The sequence below is a fragment of the Orycteropus afer genome, unplaced genomic scaffold (genome assembly GCF_000298275.1).
Source record: "Orycteropus afer afer isolate SDZICR_OR568_19922 unplaced genomic scaffold, OryAfe1.0 scaffold00054, whole genome shotgun sequence".
Taxonomy (NCBI): Eukaryota; Metazoa; Chordata; class Mammalia; order Tubulidentata; family Orycteropodidae; genus Orycteropus; species Orycteropus afer.
In genome coordinates this window covers 12,492,273-12,507,821 of record NW_006921641.1, presented here as the reverse complement: position 1 = coordinate 12,507,821, position 15,549 = coordinate 12,492,273, and the positions used below count along the sequence as shown (strand labels likewise).

The window sequence follows — 15,549 nt, the reverse complement described above, 5'->3', positions numbered from 1 at the left end:
TCTCTCTCTCTCTCTCTCTCTCTCTCTCTCTCTCTCTCTCTCTCTGACCCAGGATGACCAGCTGAAAGTTATTGAATGCAATGTGCGCGTCTCCCGCTCCTTCCCCTTCGTCTCCAAGACACTGGGTGTGGACCTAGTAGCCTTGGCCACACAGGTCATCATGGGGGAAGAGGTAGAAAGTGTGGGACTCATGACTGGCACTGGAGTCGTGGGAGTGAAGGTAAAACCTTGGGGTTAGCAGTCGGGACTAGGGAGACCAACAGTGGGAGGGGGTTCCCTCATAGCAAAAATTGGTCCATCAACATAAAAACCAAGTGTGGGCAAAGCACTGCTAAACTATAAGGGTGAAGAAAGGTCTTTGTTCCTTAGGAGTGTACACTCTAGTAATGGGCAATGAAAAGCTTGGTCTAAAAATAGTTTCACTTTGAAACAGTCTGTGATAAACTTATGTAATAGAGACACAAACAAAATGCTAAAGGAGTTTAGAAATGAGTGATAATGTTTCCAAAAATGTTGATGTGCAGAGGCTTGAAAGAAGAGGTGGTGTTTGAATTCCACTTAGGATTTTGAGCGAATATTCCAAGGTCAGGGAATAGTATAGGCAGGAGCTGAGGGAAGACTCTAGATGGTCTTCCATAGAGTAGAACAGAAACAGGGCTACCCACACTGAATGTATGGGACAAATGGAAGAGGGAGGACCACTGTGTTGTCTCACTCGTGGTGAGAGAGAGGTCCCCTCACTCCTTGGCCCTCTCTCATCCTTCTTCTGCAGGTCCCCCAGTTCTCGTTCTCCCGCCTGGCGGGTGCTGACGTGGTGTTAGGTGTGGAAATGACCAGTACTGGCGAAGTGGCCTGCTTCGGGGAAAGCCGTTGTGAGGCCTACCTCAAGGCCATGCTGAGCACTGGTTTTAAGATCCCCAAGAAGAACATCCTGCTGACCATTGGAAGCTATAAGGTACCAGAATCCAGGGAGATGTGGTCACCAGATGGCTTTGGCTCTCTGGGCCAGAGGTGACTTTGAAGTGGGAAAATGAGAGAAACACAGCCTCGTCCTCTTTCTGCTTGGTTTTAGAACAAAAGTGAGCTGCTCCCAACAGTGCGGTTGCTGGAGAGCCTGGGCTACAGCCTCTACGCTAGTCTGGGTACTGCTGACTTCTACACGGAACATGGCGTCAAGGTGCAGGGCTCCCACATCCTGCCTACCCTTTGGTGGGGTAACATTCCTCCCACGAATTTGCTCCTCGCTCCCCTGCTATCATTTATTGCTGTTGTACAACTAGCATATATTCTAAAGAGCCCTGACAGTGCCACTGGTTAAGCATTTAGCTGCTAAAAGATCAGAGGTTTAAACTCAACTATCAGCACCATGGAGAAAGACCTGGAGATCTGCTTCTGTAAAGATTACAGCCTAGAAAACCTGGTGGGCAGTTCTGCTTTGTCAAGTGGGGTCATTGAGTCAAAATTGACTCGACATCACCTAACAACAATAATGTATAGTGTGGAAATCTTTGCTGTCAGAAAAATACACTTTGCCAATAGCGTTTAGCCCTGCCTGTTTAGAGGCAGCCCTGGGTTGCCATCCTGTTGTTCCTGAGTCTCCTCATCATAGGCCCCTGGGCCAGCTAGCCCCCTTCCCTTCTCCTGTCAGGCTCAGGCTGGTCCTGACCTTGGCTCTGGGCCGGCAGGTAACAGCTGTGGACTGGCACTTTGAGGAGGCAGTGGATGGCGAGTGCCCACCACAGCGAAGCATCTTGGAGCAGCTGGCTGAGAATCACTTTGAGCTGGTGATTAACCTGTCGATGCGGGGGGCTGGAGGCCGGCGGCTCTCTTCCTTCGTCACCAAGGGCTACCGCACCCGGCGCCTGGCTGCGGATTTCTCGGTCCCCCTCATCATCGATATCAAGTGCACCAAACTATTTGTGGAGGTAACTGAGCCCAGGAGGTGAGGCCAGTGTTGATGCCACAGCATGGTGGGTGGGACATGTCAGTATGAATCAGCCATGCTTGTCATCAAGCTTTCTGGGTACAGAGAGGGAAAAGTGGGTACAGGGACACAGGACCCTTCCAGAATTTCCTCCCCTCAAATCAAAGTGACTGTGGTTTCTAATTGCAGGCCCTGGGCCAGATTGGGCCAGCCCCTCCTTTAAAGGTGCACGTTGACTGCATGACCTCACAAAAGCTTGTGCGGCTCCCTGGTAAGTACTTCTCTTGGGAGAACTTGGCTCCTAGACACTAGTAGCAGCTGGCATAGAGACTCAAGACCCTAGGTGTGGTGAGAGGAGGCTGTGGGGTCCACTCTGCACTGTAGACTGCACTGGACTGTAGAGAAAGTGAAGACCCCAGAATCTCTCACTGTTGAGATATCTTAATTCACAGTCCACAGTACTCTTGGCTGAGGAACCCTGACACCATTCACTTAGTGGGCATCAGATGCTGCTAATTGTGCCACTACCCAACACTCCTGGATGTCCTTCCTGTTTCTGAATCTCTCTCTAAAGCCCAAAGAAATTTCACATTGTTACCTTTAATTGCTTCCTTTTTCTGTCTCAGGACTGGTTGACGTCCACGTGCACCTTCGGGAACCAGGTGGGACACATAAGGAGGACTTCTCCTCAGGCACAGCCGCAGCCCTGGCTGGGGGTGTCACCATGGTGTGTGCCATGCCTAATACTCGGCCCCCCATCATCGATGCCCCTGCTCTGGCCCTGGCCCAGAAGGTGAGCCACTACGCTCGTTTCATGGTATCAGACACCACCCTCCCAACCCCCAGTCATCCTTGCCTCCCTGAGCCCTTTCCCCAAGGCCCCTCTCCATGAGCGCCCAGACCGCTGGTGCCTAGCTGGCTGTGTTAGCATGGATGGGCCTCTTCTTACATGTATCCTTTCTAGCTGGCAGAAGCTGGTGCCCGCTGTGACTTTGCATTATTCCTCGGGGCCTCATCCGAAAATGCAGGGACCCTGGGCCCTGTGGCTGGGTCTGCTGCAGGGTTGAAGCTCTACCTCAACGAGACCTTCTCTGAGCTGCGGTTGGACAGTGTGGCCCAGTGGATGGAGGTACAGAGGGGGCATGTGGCTTGACATCTGGCTTTAGGGCTCCCACCTAAGTGGGCTGACCACAGTGAAGACTCAATGAGACTTCAGTGAGGGCTGTGGACTCTGGGAAGCTCAGAGAATCAGACTCTGCACACTTCTTTATCATCTCTTTCTGTCTCAGCACTTTGAGACGTGGCCATCCCACCTCCCCATTGTGGCCCACGCAGAGCGGCAGAGTGTCGCCGCCATCCTCATGGTAGCTCAGCTGACCCAGCGCTCAGTACATATCTGCCATGTGGCACGGAAGGAGGAGGTGAGTACACCAGAGGTCTCGTGCCCCATTGCTCTCCCAGTAAGAAAGAGGTCAGGGTTGTGCTCAGGCAGAAAAGGACAGCACCCTCAGCATGTCTGCCTCACACTTTCCCAGAAAAAGGCAAGCAGTTGACCGTGAGGACTTTATAGAGCAAGGTCTATTGGAGGCCACCTCTGGATCTCCCTGCTCTCTTCCCAGATCCTGCTGATTAAGGCCGCAAAGGCACGGGGGCTGCCAGTGACCTGTGAGGTGGCTCCTCACCATCTGTTCCTGAGCCGTGATGACCTAGAACGTCTGGGGCCTGGGAAGGGGGAGGTCCGGCCTGAGCTTGGCTCCCGCCAGGACGTGGATGCCCTGTGGGAGAACATGGCTGTCATCGACTGCTTTGCCTCAGACCATGGTGAGAGGGTCCAAAGTATGCCTCGTTAGCCTAGGGCTAGATGTGGGACTACCTTAGCTGGGAAGCTGGGTTCACCTGTGTAGCCTTTCACAGTGCCTAGCTTCATGGATGCTCAAATAAACATCCATTGGAAGAATGAATGAGTGAAGCTGCAGATGGGAGAATATGTGGGTAAAAGATGTGAGCCCCAGAAGATGGCAACAGTTTGTTTCCTTATTTTCCAGTCCCCATAAAAAGTTGGATCAGGGTTGGGAGTTAGTAGAATGAGATTGGTGGGAGCAGAGTCCTGGGGGTGTTTGTGACTTCCCAGATGTGGAATGGATTGATTTGAGGATGATGACTCTCTTTATCACAGCCCCCCATACCTTGGAGGAGAAGTGTGGGCCTAAGCCTCCCCCTGGCTTTCCAGGCCTTGAGACCATGCTGCCTCTGCTGTTGACGGCTGTCAGCGAGGGCCGGCTCAGCCTGGATGACCTGCTACAGAGACTACACCACAATCCTAGACGTATATTTCACCTGCCCCCTCAGGAAGACACCTATGTGGAGGTGTGGGGAGGCCCAGGGTGAGGATGGGTGCTCTGTTCTCTGATGGGGACTTTACTTCACATCACCGTGACTCTCTGGGCAGGTGGATCTGGAGCATGAGTGGACAATCCCCAGCCACATGCCCTTCTCCAAGGCTCACTGGACACCTTTTGAAGGGCAGAAAGTGAAGGGCACTGTCCGCCGTGTGGTCCTGCGAGGGGAAGTTGCCTATATTGATGGGCAGGTACGTGTGTGACCCGTGCTTGATCTCAGCAGTGACCTTCTTCCTTCTGTGCTATTCTCTTCCTGTCCCAGCACATCTACACACCCCTCCAGCTGCCTTGCACGCACACAGGTAGGCACAAGTCCCTGAGGCAGTTTTTCCTTGTTCTGGCATCTACTCCTTGATCCCACTCTAGCTCTGCCTGCTCTTTTCTTCATCCTCTCGCCTATCTTCATTCACCTGCCTGTCTTCTGTCTGCAGGTTCTGGTGCCCCCCGGCTATGGACAGGATGTACGGAAGTGGCCTCAGGGAGCTGTTCCTCAGATCACGCCCTCAGGCCCTCCTACCACTGAGATCACCACGGTATCCACACTGCTTCTGGGTTGTGGGGGAGGGGCTTCCACCAGAGATGTGACTAATAGCTTCAGCATTCTCATTGGTGGTTCAGGGAACAGAGAGCTGCTCAGTGGGCAGTTAAACTCCCCACTACCTACCATTGCTTCCTGCAAAACATACAGTTAGTTAACTCTTGGTTTAGGAAATGCCATGGTTAATCTAGCCAGAGATCTCTCTAGGGGCCCTGTCATTGGGATGGCACACACCTGTGGGGGCCAGTTTGCTAAACCACCTGTGAGGGTCATGTATGGGGAGGATGGAGCTAAAGGGGGAAGTAAGGTCGAGTGGGATCCATGTGAACAAGTGAGCAGTGTGGTTTTTAAGAGATTGAATCTGAGGTGAGCTTGGATCAGTTAGGAGTCCCTGGGTGGTGCAAACAGTTAACGTGCTCAGCTACTACCCAGAAGGTTGTTCAGGTTCACTCAGGTGCCTCAGAAGGAAGGCCTGGCAGTCTACTTCTAAGAACAGCCATTCAAAACCTTATGGAGCATAATTTGACTCTGACACACAGGTGGTTGCCATGAGTCAGCAGCTTTGAGTTAGTTAACTTTGTAAAACACTGGGCCAATGTTTCTCCAGACACCTGAAAGGCCCCGCCGTGCCATCCCAGGGCTTCCTGATGGCCGCTTTCACCTGCCACCCCGAATCCACCGAGCCTCAGACCCAGGTCTGCCAGGTAAGAGGGGAGTCAAGTCTTAGGAGGCTGCAGGGGGGTACCCTGACTTAGAGGTGTGCAGGGATGGGATCCTCTTCTACCCTCATGGACCAGGGTTGGGGCCTCAGTCACCTATCTATTGCTAAGTGTATTCATGGTGCGGCCCAGTTGCCTAGAAACTGATCCAGGTCATCTCCCCAGCAGCTCTCCATTCCTTCATCCTAGTCTTAACTGCTTTATCCTCTTTTGCCTAAATAAGTCAGCCCAGCATGAGGTAGACATCCCACAGCTTCTTCTCACAGCCCTTTTTTGTTGTGGGCAGCTATGTTCCTCCGCCTGGGAGCTGAGATCCCACGGGGCATCAGAGCATGGGGTAAATCTGGGTTGTTGGTTGCTGTGAGCCTGGCCGTTCCCCCTGCCAAGGAGACCTTTGCCAACTGGGAGGGCCAAGGGAGGGCACCACTGTTCACACACAGCACAGCCCCCGTGGGATGCCACGTGTCCGTCCCCAGAGCCGCTGCTGTCCTTCCTGCCCTCCCCTAACCTGCTATAGCTACTGTGGTGTGAGTTGGTTTAACACATAGACCCAGAGTTCCTGGGAAAGTGGGGGCTCTTCGTAAATCCTGGCCATAAACTTACATCTGTCATGTTGTCCTCTTAACAGCTGAGGAGCCAAAAGAGAAGTCCTCTCGGAAGGCAGCAGAAGCAGGTGAGCACCCCCACACTGAGCACACACTCAGCTTGGGGACCTCTGTAATCTGGCCTGGGTAGGAGGAACCCTCTGACCAGCCTCTTCTGCCCCGTCCCTCACTGCAGAGCTGATGGGAACCCCTGACGGCACCTGCTACCCTCCACCACCAGTACCTAGACAGGCATCACCCCAGAACCTGGGGACCCCTGGTCTGCTGCACCCCCAGACCTCACCCCTGCTGCACTCATTAGTGGGCCAACATATCCTGTCCGTCCAGCAGTTCACCAAGGATCAGGTGCCTGGGGGTGGCCGGATGGGGACACCCAGAGCTTTGAGGATTTGGAGAGTTGGAGTTAGGGCCTTGCCGCTACCTTTCCAGCTGACTTGGTTTGTTCCTTAGATGTCTCACCTGTTCAATGTGGCACACACGCTGCGGATGATGGTGCAGAAGGAGCGGAGCCTAGACATCCTCAAGGTCAGGCTGGGGGCACAAGCCGTTGCCTGCCCCGTGGCCCCTGTCCAAGCAGGGCTGAGTTGGTTTGGGTTCCTTTCCCTACTATCAGGTACCCTCCCATGAGTCCTTATTCTCTACCGTGAGTAGTTAGGCTTTCTCTTCTCTGGAAGGTCCTGCTGTTGTAAATATTGCCCCAATGCTTGTCCCTCCCCAAATCAGTATTTAGCAGACTTGAGAGGCCCTGAGCACCAGAGCAGCAGTCCACTAACCTGGTTATCTGGCTTGTGATAGTATATTCATGGAGGAGAGTTAGGATATTTCTTTCTCTCCCTGGTCATTCAGACATTGAACAGTTGCCTTTTGGAGACAGAGCCTTCAGCTTAGGGTGACACTAATGGAGGGAATGTCAAGGCTACCACAGGCCACAGGGGAAGCTTGGGGGAAATGGCACCCTGCTTGTATAAGTTGGGGAGGCCAGCCCCAGCCTGTGCAGTCCCCATGATGAACTCCCACACACATGCACACTCAGCCTTGCATCTCTGCAGGGAAAGGTGATGGCCTCCATGTTCTACGAGGTGAGCACTCGGACCAGCAGCTCCTTTGCAGCAGCTATGGCCCGGCTTGGGGGTGCTGTGCTCAGCTTCTCTGAAGCCACGTCCTCCGTCCAGAAGGGGGAATCCCTGGCTGATTCAGTCCAGACCATGAGCTGCTACGCTGACGTTGTTGTGCTTCGGCACCCACAGCCTGGAGCTGTGGAGGTGAGGCTGGCCTGCACCAGGCCTGGGTGAGGGGCTCTGCCCCATTCACTGCACCCTTGGGCAGACACTTCTCCCTGAACCCATTCACTTGTCTAACAGGTGATGAGGCTAGACTCAGGGACATGAAATCTCTTCTCACATTTTCTGTGACTGCAAGTCTCAGGTTGGGCTAGGTGGGTGAGGGGTCCCAGGAGGCCGAGTCTGAGGCTAGGGAAAGGGGCCACTAAGACACACAAGTGAGGAAGGAAGCATTCACTTCCTTACTGCCATTTTCCAGCTGGCAGCCAAGCACTGCCGGAGGCCAGTGATCAATGCCGGGGATGGGGTTGGAGAGCATCCCACCCAGGCCCTGCTGGACATCTTCACCATCCGAGAGGAGCTGGGGACTGTCAATGGCATGACGGTAAGGGTAGTGGCAGGGGTTGGAGCCTTGTTTGGGAAGGTCTGGGGAAGGGAGGCAGTTACTAAGGGCTTCCTCCAGCCTAAAGCATGCTGCAGTAAATACCCAAGGAGGCCTGGGTCCTGGTCCTGAGGCTGACAGCTCTGAGATGGGGAAAGGGTTGTGGCTTAGCCTGGGGGCCTCTCCTGGTGATTGGGTTCCTCCTAGATCACCATGGTGGGTGACCTGAAGCATGGACGCACAGTGCATTCCCTCGCCTGCCTGCTCACCCAGTACCGGGTCAGCCTGCGCTATGTGGCACCTCCCAGCCTGCGCATGCCATCCAATGTGCGGGCCTTTGTGGCCTCCCGTGGCACCAAGCAGGTGAGACCCACACAGCCTAGCCTGGAGAGCTAGGAAAGTGGAGGATGGGATGGATGAGGCAGTGAGAACCTGCCCTGAATTCACTCTGGCTCTGCCTTACCCTTCAGGAGGAATTTGAGAGCATTGAGGAGGCGCTGCCTGACACTGACGTGCTCTACATGACTCGAATCCAGAAGGAACGCTTTGGTTCAGCCCAGGAGTATGAAGCTGTGAGTGCTGGGGTTGAGGGAGAAGACAGGGTTGGAGCTGCAGGGTAGCCTGCAAGGGACAAGGAGGGCTGGATACAGTGGTTTGGTCAGGCTGTCAAGCCATAGGCCTCTGAGTTATAGCAGCTACATGTGGATGTCAAGGGGACCCTGGTGGAGCCCAGGCTGGTGGCCTCTGTAGCACCCCTGCCCTGAGAAGTTAATGGGACTCTGTTTCCCTTGCAGTGTTTTGGTCAGTTCATCCTCACTCCTCACATCATGACCAGGGCCAAGAAAAAGATGGTGGTGATGCACCCGATGCCCCGTGTCAACGAGATAAGGTGATGCGGGCAGTACAGGAGGATATACTGGGTGCTGGCTATGGGGATGGACGGACCGTCTGGGGGCTGCTTGCTAACTCCTTCCCTTCTCTTGCAGCGTGGAAGTGGACTCGGACCCCCGAGCAGCTTACTTCCGCCAGGCTGAGAATGGCATGTACATACGCATGGCTCTGTTAGCCACCGTGCTGGGCCGTTTCTAGGACCTGGTTTCCTCAACCTCTTCTCTTCAGGCCCAGCTGCTGGGCAAGGAATCCTGGTGCCCCCCACGGGGGCAGCACATTATTTAGTCAGTACTCTGGAGACTCCCGATAGCTCAGTGCACATATGTGAGCACGTGCACACCACGCTTCAGGCGCTGGACTGGAGCTCTCGAGCAGGGATCAGGCCTCAGGTCCTGGGGCCCAGTCTGTCCTATCTCCATTATCACGCCTCGAATCTATTCAGTCACTTTTTACCAACCTAATAAATAGTTGAGCTGCCTCTAGTTTCTGCTTCCTCACATCATGGGCTTTAGCATAGGGTGTATCAGTAGATTAGGACAGAGCTTTACTTTAGAAGATGGAAAGAGAGTCTCAGTTTATAAGAGCAGCCCCACCAAATAGGGCTAAGCATTCTCAGTCAGACTCTGAGATTCTGGGCAGGAACATGTTTTTCTTGATGCTCTTCCTGACACCAGGCATTGACACCAGGGCTGACCTGGGGTCAGTGTTTCCTTCCTCAGTTAAGTTATACTCAGAGTCCTGACAGGCAGCTTTGCCTCTTCTCTGATGCAGGGAGAGCCCCTGAGCTGGTGGTGAAGGGAAGGAGTAGCAGCTGGGGCCTGACTGGAGAGGTTCATTATCCTCCAGCCCTTCACTTGCCTCACCTGGTTAATATTCAGCAGCTGAGGCTGCTACTGGGGCCTCAGAACCTAGCCTTGGAGTTCTCCAGCTGCCATCGCTCATGAGCCCCTTCTTCCGTTCCCTGAGAGTCTTGCCTCTCAGGTATGGGGACCTTTTAGGACTGTTTTAGCGGCAGGGGCAGATGCCATGGGGAACTGGAAAGCACTTTGCTTGGAGGTGCTGGGCTGGAGTAATGTATGTGTCTTTGAAAGATGGGGCTTTTATGGAACGTTCACAGTGTGAGCTACTCCGTCCCATGAACCTTAGTGGCATTGTAGAAGTCTCCCTGATTTCTCGTTCCAAGTTTGAACACCCTCTGGGTATAGAGCACTGTGCAATGAAAGTGAAAGGACGGACAAGACTTGCCCTCTATTTTGAGGCTGCTTAGGTAGTGTGGCATCCAGTGACTTCCCCAGCTTGAACTGCCATGTGCTGCAAGTGATGGCTGAACGGAAGGAAGATCTTACTTCAAGCATGAGCTATAGGGATGGAAAAGAGGGAACCAATTTGAAAATGTAGTATGAACAGGAGCTTTACACGTTTAATCTCATAACCAAACAGTATTATCTTGCAGATGAGGAAACTGGCTCAGAGAAGCTGTTAGGTGATGCCCAAGTGCAAAGCTAGGACTTAGATTTAAAAATGAAGTCACTCGTGGCTTTAAGGGCATTCGAAACTAAAGGAAGAAGCAGGCCACACAAATCTGAACAGCCAGAAAACAAGTCCAAGGTGTCCTGTGTGGGACCCATTTTCAGAAAAAAACACATGCTGGAGGAGTCAAAGGCCTCCATGGAGTTGGGATTTGAGCTGTTGACTGAGAAAGGTGCAAGCTTTGGTGGGTGAAGGGAGGAGGAGGCATGGAAGTCCTGTGTCTGTGGCATTGTAAGGAGATAGACTTTTACCCATGAGGAGATTCTTGCTCAGTGTTGGGGTTAAATCTGAAGGGCCAAGGCCAAGAGGTTTGGACTTAAGAGTCCAGTAGAAGTACTAATTCATAGCCAATAGAAATATTAATTCATAACCACAGGCATCATTTGAAAAAGGGTGAAACTAGACACACTGTAATGCCATCTGCTAATCTAGAGAGCTGTGACCTCTGGTACCTGTAATGTTGAACCTTCTTTGTCTTTCCAAATCCTGATCCTAACAAGTTTGTCTGCCCCCTCCAGGTTATCTGGAGGACATCAAGTAGTGTATTCATTTGTAGAATGCTTTACTCCTTTCAGAGCTTCAGTTTCCCTTTTTAAGCTTTCTAACAAGTCAGAAATGATTTTCCCAAGTACCATTGAGTGCTAGGGAGTCTGTCACACACACATCCCTACAGAACTCGGCCCTGATCTTAAGCAGCAGCAGCAGTGTTTGCTGCCAAGTGTGCACACACTCGACTCAGTTGCTAAGTAGTGGGAGGTGTTCCTGCCCTGATCCTTTCTCTGGCTTTCCTAGTCGTAACACAGCTCTAAGTTGAATAAACTTTACAACCAGAAATTAAATCTTTTTACATTAGGAATTAAGATAAAATTACGAAGCTACCAGCAAAACACAACAAAACCCCTTTAAACCATGTACCTGTGTCTAAATCCATTATACATCCGATGAGACAACTTCATATGTTCCAAGTGATTGTCGTTAAAGGTAAAAAGTTACAGTTCCCCGCTCTCCTTCCTAACCTATTTAAGAGATTTGGTAGTTTTTTTTTTTTTTTTTTTTTTTTGCACTTAACATAGCTCTAATTGGGTGCCAAGCACTGTTCTAAGCACTTGGCAAATACTAACTTTTTTTTTTTTAACTCTTGGATGAACCCTTCAAATATATCCCCTCAGACCAAATGTGTTTGCTTAATGTTATCATTGTAAAGTCATTTCCTCCACTGTCTACCTGAGTGGAGAAAATCCCTTCAAAATAGGTAGTCCATTTCCAGCTTTAGCACCTGCATCCTATTCCTACCTCTGGTCACTAACTAACTGTGACCATAGGCAATTTGCTCAGGGTTTTAGTTAAAGGGTAGAGTTGGAAGTCCCTAGTGTTAGGCTTCCAGTTCTGTAACAATGTCCCACAGACAGTGGGAAGACATAGGCTGTTGGAGGTGTGGAGCAGAGAATGAGTGACAGTATGAAATGAGTGATTAGGGAACACTGGGCTGGCATTCACATCTAGAAGACTTGGGAGGAAAGGAGCCATCAGGAAAGACACTTAAGATGTCCTTGGAGTAAATGCAGATGAGAGGATCTGGACATAGGTAGTAAAGATACAGGAATGGTCATGGTCACCAAATACCAAGGATAGGGGGGACTAATGCAGGACCTGAGATTGAGAAAATGAGGACTGGTGAAGATAGCCCAGAAAGCAAGTCTGGGATAGGGGAGAATCAATTCTGCAAGGAGACTTGGTGGTGCTGAGGTTAAGAGCTCAGCTGTTAAAGGTTGGTGGTTTGAACTCACCCAGCAGCTCTGTGGAAGAAAGGCCTGGCTATCTGCTTCCATGGGAGTTCTGGTGGCATAGTGTTTAAGGCATTTGCTAACCAGAAGGCTGGTGGTTCAAACCCACCAGCCACTCCTCAGAAGGAAGCTTGGACAAGCTACTTCCATGGTGATACTATCTTGGAAACCCAAGGAGGGGTCACTATGAGTCGGATCCAACTCCACAGCAGTGAGTTTGGGTTTTTTGTTATTTCGTGTCTGCTTCCATAAAGATTATAGCCAAGAAAGCCCTATAGGGAAGTTCTACTCTGTCTTTTGGGGTTGCTATGAATCAGACAGTACCCAACAACATGCCACTTTTCAGCAGCTATGGGACATCTGTATAGGGATGTCATGTGTAATGGAGCTGGGGAATTGGAGCAAGGTGTGCCAGAGGTAAAGATGTCATAATGTATTATGAGAACAGTGACTTTATTTATGGATATATTCCCAGCACCTAGCACAATGCATGGGAGCTTTGGTAGCATGGTGCCTAAGGCATTTGACTGCTAACCAGAAGGCTGGTGGTTCAAACCCACCAGGCACTCCTCAGAAGGAAGGTTGGGCAATCTACTTCCGTAGTGATACCGCCTCAAAAACCCAAGGAGGGATCACTGTGAGTCGGATCCAACTCCATGGCAATGAGTTTGGTGTGTTTCTGTTTTTGTTTTTGTTTTTAGGACAATGCACCCATAGCAGGTGCTCAATAAACATTTGTTGGATGAATTATCAATGTAAAGGTTTTTGAAGCTTAGTTAATGTATGCCCCTGTATTAGTCTGCCAAGAAAATGAGGGTAAGCAAAGATGAACACAGGGCAAAGGTCCGAACCTCAGAAAGGGTAGGAGGAGAGCGCAGTAGAAAGTCCTCAGTGAGGCTCAGATTTTCAGGAGGAATGGGAAGCAGGTAGGGATGTGTCAGGATGTGTAGAGTCACATTGTTACCCAAAATGTGGGCTAGTGCCTGGAGCAACACAGTCAATTCCCTCTCAAGAGAGAAGAAAGAGTTTAATCACTTATGCATGAGCAGGAAATGAACAGAGTTTCCGAATACTTTAAAAATCTGCCCACTCCTGGTGGGTAAATATAGAACTTATATATATTGAGCTAAAGCTTATGGTCATGTATATACATTCCATTTCCCGAGGATGGGGTCTTTGATCCATGAAAAATAGCAAGGAAAGTTTGCTTAGTTCTGACTATAAATTTAATCTTTAGTTCTGGAAGCCATCAACACCAGGCAGATCCTGTTTTCCTCAAGGCTGACCTCCCTGGAATATCTCAGGCTATATTCTTGGTCTTTTGGTCTTTGCCTTTGGGTCCTAGTGCTTATAGTCCAAGGTTATTTTGTACGTTAGGTCATCAAGATCCTGCAAAGAGCCAAAGAGAGTGGAATCTGAGGTGAGGACTTTGGGTTGTCACAGTAGCTGGTCTGATGCTTTGTGGTGGTCAAGTGGGCACCAGGTTTCATGGGACTAGTGAGGGAGGGACTGGTTTAGAAACTGGGGTCATTTATCAAGAGGCAAGGAAAAAAGAGGCATTGGGATTGGAACCTGAAGGAATATAGAAATGGCTAGGGAAGCTGTGATGAATCTGCAGATCAATAAAAGAATTACCAAGCAGGGCTCGAAGAGAAGCTAGACATGGTGAATTTGTGTTGGGGTAGGGGAAGCAATGTCCAAGGGCAGGGGCATGGAAAGGTGTGTAACCCACCCTGGAGGATTCTGTTGTTGTTAAAAACTAAAAAAAAAAAATTCACTGCCAACGAGTCAGATGTGACTCATAGCGACCCCTCCTTGGCTTTCCAAGGCGGTATCACTGCGGAAGTAGATCGCCCAGTCTTCCTTCCTAGGAGTGGCTTGTGGGTTTGAACTGCTAGTCTTCTGGTTAGCAGTCAAATGCCTTAGGCACTACACCACTAGAGCTCCTGTTGTTGTTGTTAGGTGCCATCAAGTCAGATTTGACTCACAGCGACCCTATGTGCTATAGAAAAAATACCGTCCATTCTTGTGCCATCCTCACAACATTTGTTGCTATAATTGAGCCCATTATTGTAGTCACTGTGTCAATCCATCTCATTGAGGGTCTTCCTCTTTTTCACTGATCCTCCACTTTATCAAGCATGATGTCCTTCCCCAGAAACTGGACCCTCATGATCACATGTCCATCTCACTTCTAAGGAACGTTCTGGCTGTCCCTATTCCAAAACAGATTTGTTCATTCTCCTGGTAGTCCATGGTATTTTCAATATTCTTCATCAACACCATAATACAAATGTATCAATTCTTTGGTCTTACTTATTCATTGTTCAGCTTTCACATGCATATGAAATGACTGAAAATACCAGGGGTTAAGTCAGGCATGCCTTAGTCCTCAAAGTGACATCTTTGCTTTTTAACACCGTAAAGAGGTCTCTTGCAGCAGATTTGCTCAACACAATACATCATTTGATTTCTTTCTTTTTTTTTTTTTTCTTTGTACTGGGAACATTCCCATCCTTGTAGCACAATATGTACGTTGATAATATGTAAAATTCTTTTGATTTCAAGTACTTGAATGGGGAAATGTGTACATTGTTTTCCCATTCAGAGAAGTATTAGGTCATTTGATTTCTTGACTGCTGCTTCCATGGGCATTGATTATGGATCCAAGTAAAATTAAATATTTGAGAACTTCAATCTTTTCTCTGTTTATCATGATGTTGCTTATTGGTCCAGTTGTGAGGTCCATGTATAAAGTCGCTGTTTATGTTATTGGAAAAAAGTTATTTCCAATAATTAGGTCAAAATTCTATCGTGCAATCTCCAGCATCATTTCTATCACGAAGGTGACATTTTCCAGATCTTTCTTTGCTTCCAACTTTCACATTCCAATCACCAGTAATTATCACTGCATATGTGATCACCTTCAGACTGCATAAATTGATTTAAAAAATCTTCAATTTCTTCTTATTTGGTATTAATGGTATGTAAATTTGAGTAATAGTGATGTTAACTGGTCTTCTTTGTAGGTGTATGGATATAATCTTATTTTTGACAGTGTTCTCTTTCAGGATAGATCTTGAAAGATTCTTTTTGATAATGAATGTGATGCCATTCCTCTTCAGTTTTTAATTCCTGGCATAGTAGACCATATGACTGTCTGAATCAAAATGGCCCCAAACAGTTCATTTCAGCTCATCAATGCCTAGGATATGGATCTTCGAGCATTCCATTTCATTTTTGTCAGCTTCCAATTTTAGGAATATAAATTATCTCCTCCTTAAGGTTACCATCAAATGCTTTTTTTCTGCAAGTTTACCCCCAGCAAATCAGCATGTAAAAAACCGATTTGTTGGCCCAGTGATGGGAGCCTGGGAGCTAAGAGGGTACTTTATGGGTTCTGTATTGACCCAATGGCTAGGGATGGCCCATTGATCCCACTTCCATCCATTGGGTCTTTCACCAACCGTCATTGAGGATTTAGTCTGTGCCAGGCT

General features: G+C 49.6%; 1 protein-coding gene across 1 annotated transcript in view; it reads left to right on the top strand.

Annotated features, from left to right (window-relative positions):
- Window positions 1–8,936, top strand: part of CAD (carbamoyl-phosphate synthetase 2, aspartate transcarbamylase, and dihydroorotase) — a 23,502-nt gene extending 14,566 nt beyond the window's left edge. The window contains exons 23-44 of the mRNA XM_007938854.2: window positions 53–220; window positions 773–955; window positions 1,073–1,177; window positions 1,686–1,925; window positions 2,114–2,195; window positions 2,551–2,717; window positions 2,889–3,053; window positions 3,214–3,345; window positions 3,544–3,745; window positions 4,101–4,291; window positions 4,374–4,514; window positions 4,755–4,856; window positions 5,469–5,565; window positions 6,209–6,253; window positions 6,361–6,530; window positions 6,636–6,710; window positions 7,235–7,447; window positions 7,725–7,850; window positions 8,055–8,210; window positions 8,318–8,419; window positions 8,642–8,736; window positions 8,834–8,936. Coding sequence (XP_007937045.1) covers window positions 53–220; window positions 773–955; window positions 1,073–1,177; window positions 1,686–1,925; window positions 2,114–2,195; window positions 2,551–2,717; window positions 2,889–3,053; window positions 3,214–3,345; window positions 3,544–3,745; window positions 4,101–4,291; window positions 4,374–4,514; window positions 4,755–4,856; window positions 5,469–5,565; window positions 6,209–6,253; window positions 6,361–6,530; window positions 6,636–6,710; window positions 7,235–7,447; window positions 7,725–7,850; window positions 8,055–8,210; window positions 8,318–8,419; window positions 8,642–8,736; window positions 8,834–8,936 — 3,060 coding nt within the window. The remainder of the gene's footprint in view (window positions 1–52; window positions 221–772; window positions 956–1,072; window positions 1,178–1,685; window positions 1,926–2,113; window positions 2,196–2,550; window positions 2,718–2,888; window positions 3,054–3,213; window positions 3,346–3,543; window positions 3,746–4,100; window positions 4,292–4,373; window positions 4,515–4,754; window positions 4,857–5,468; window positions 5,566–6,208; window positions 6,254–6,360; window positions 6,531–6,635; window positions 6,711–7,234; window positions 7,448–7,724; window positions 7,851–8,054; window positions 8,211–8,317; window positions 8,420–8,641; window positions 8,737–8,833) is intronic.
- The last annotated feature ends 6,613 nt before the right edge of the window (window positions 8,937–15,549 follow it).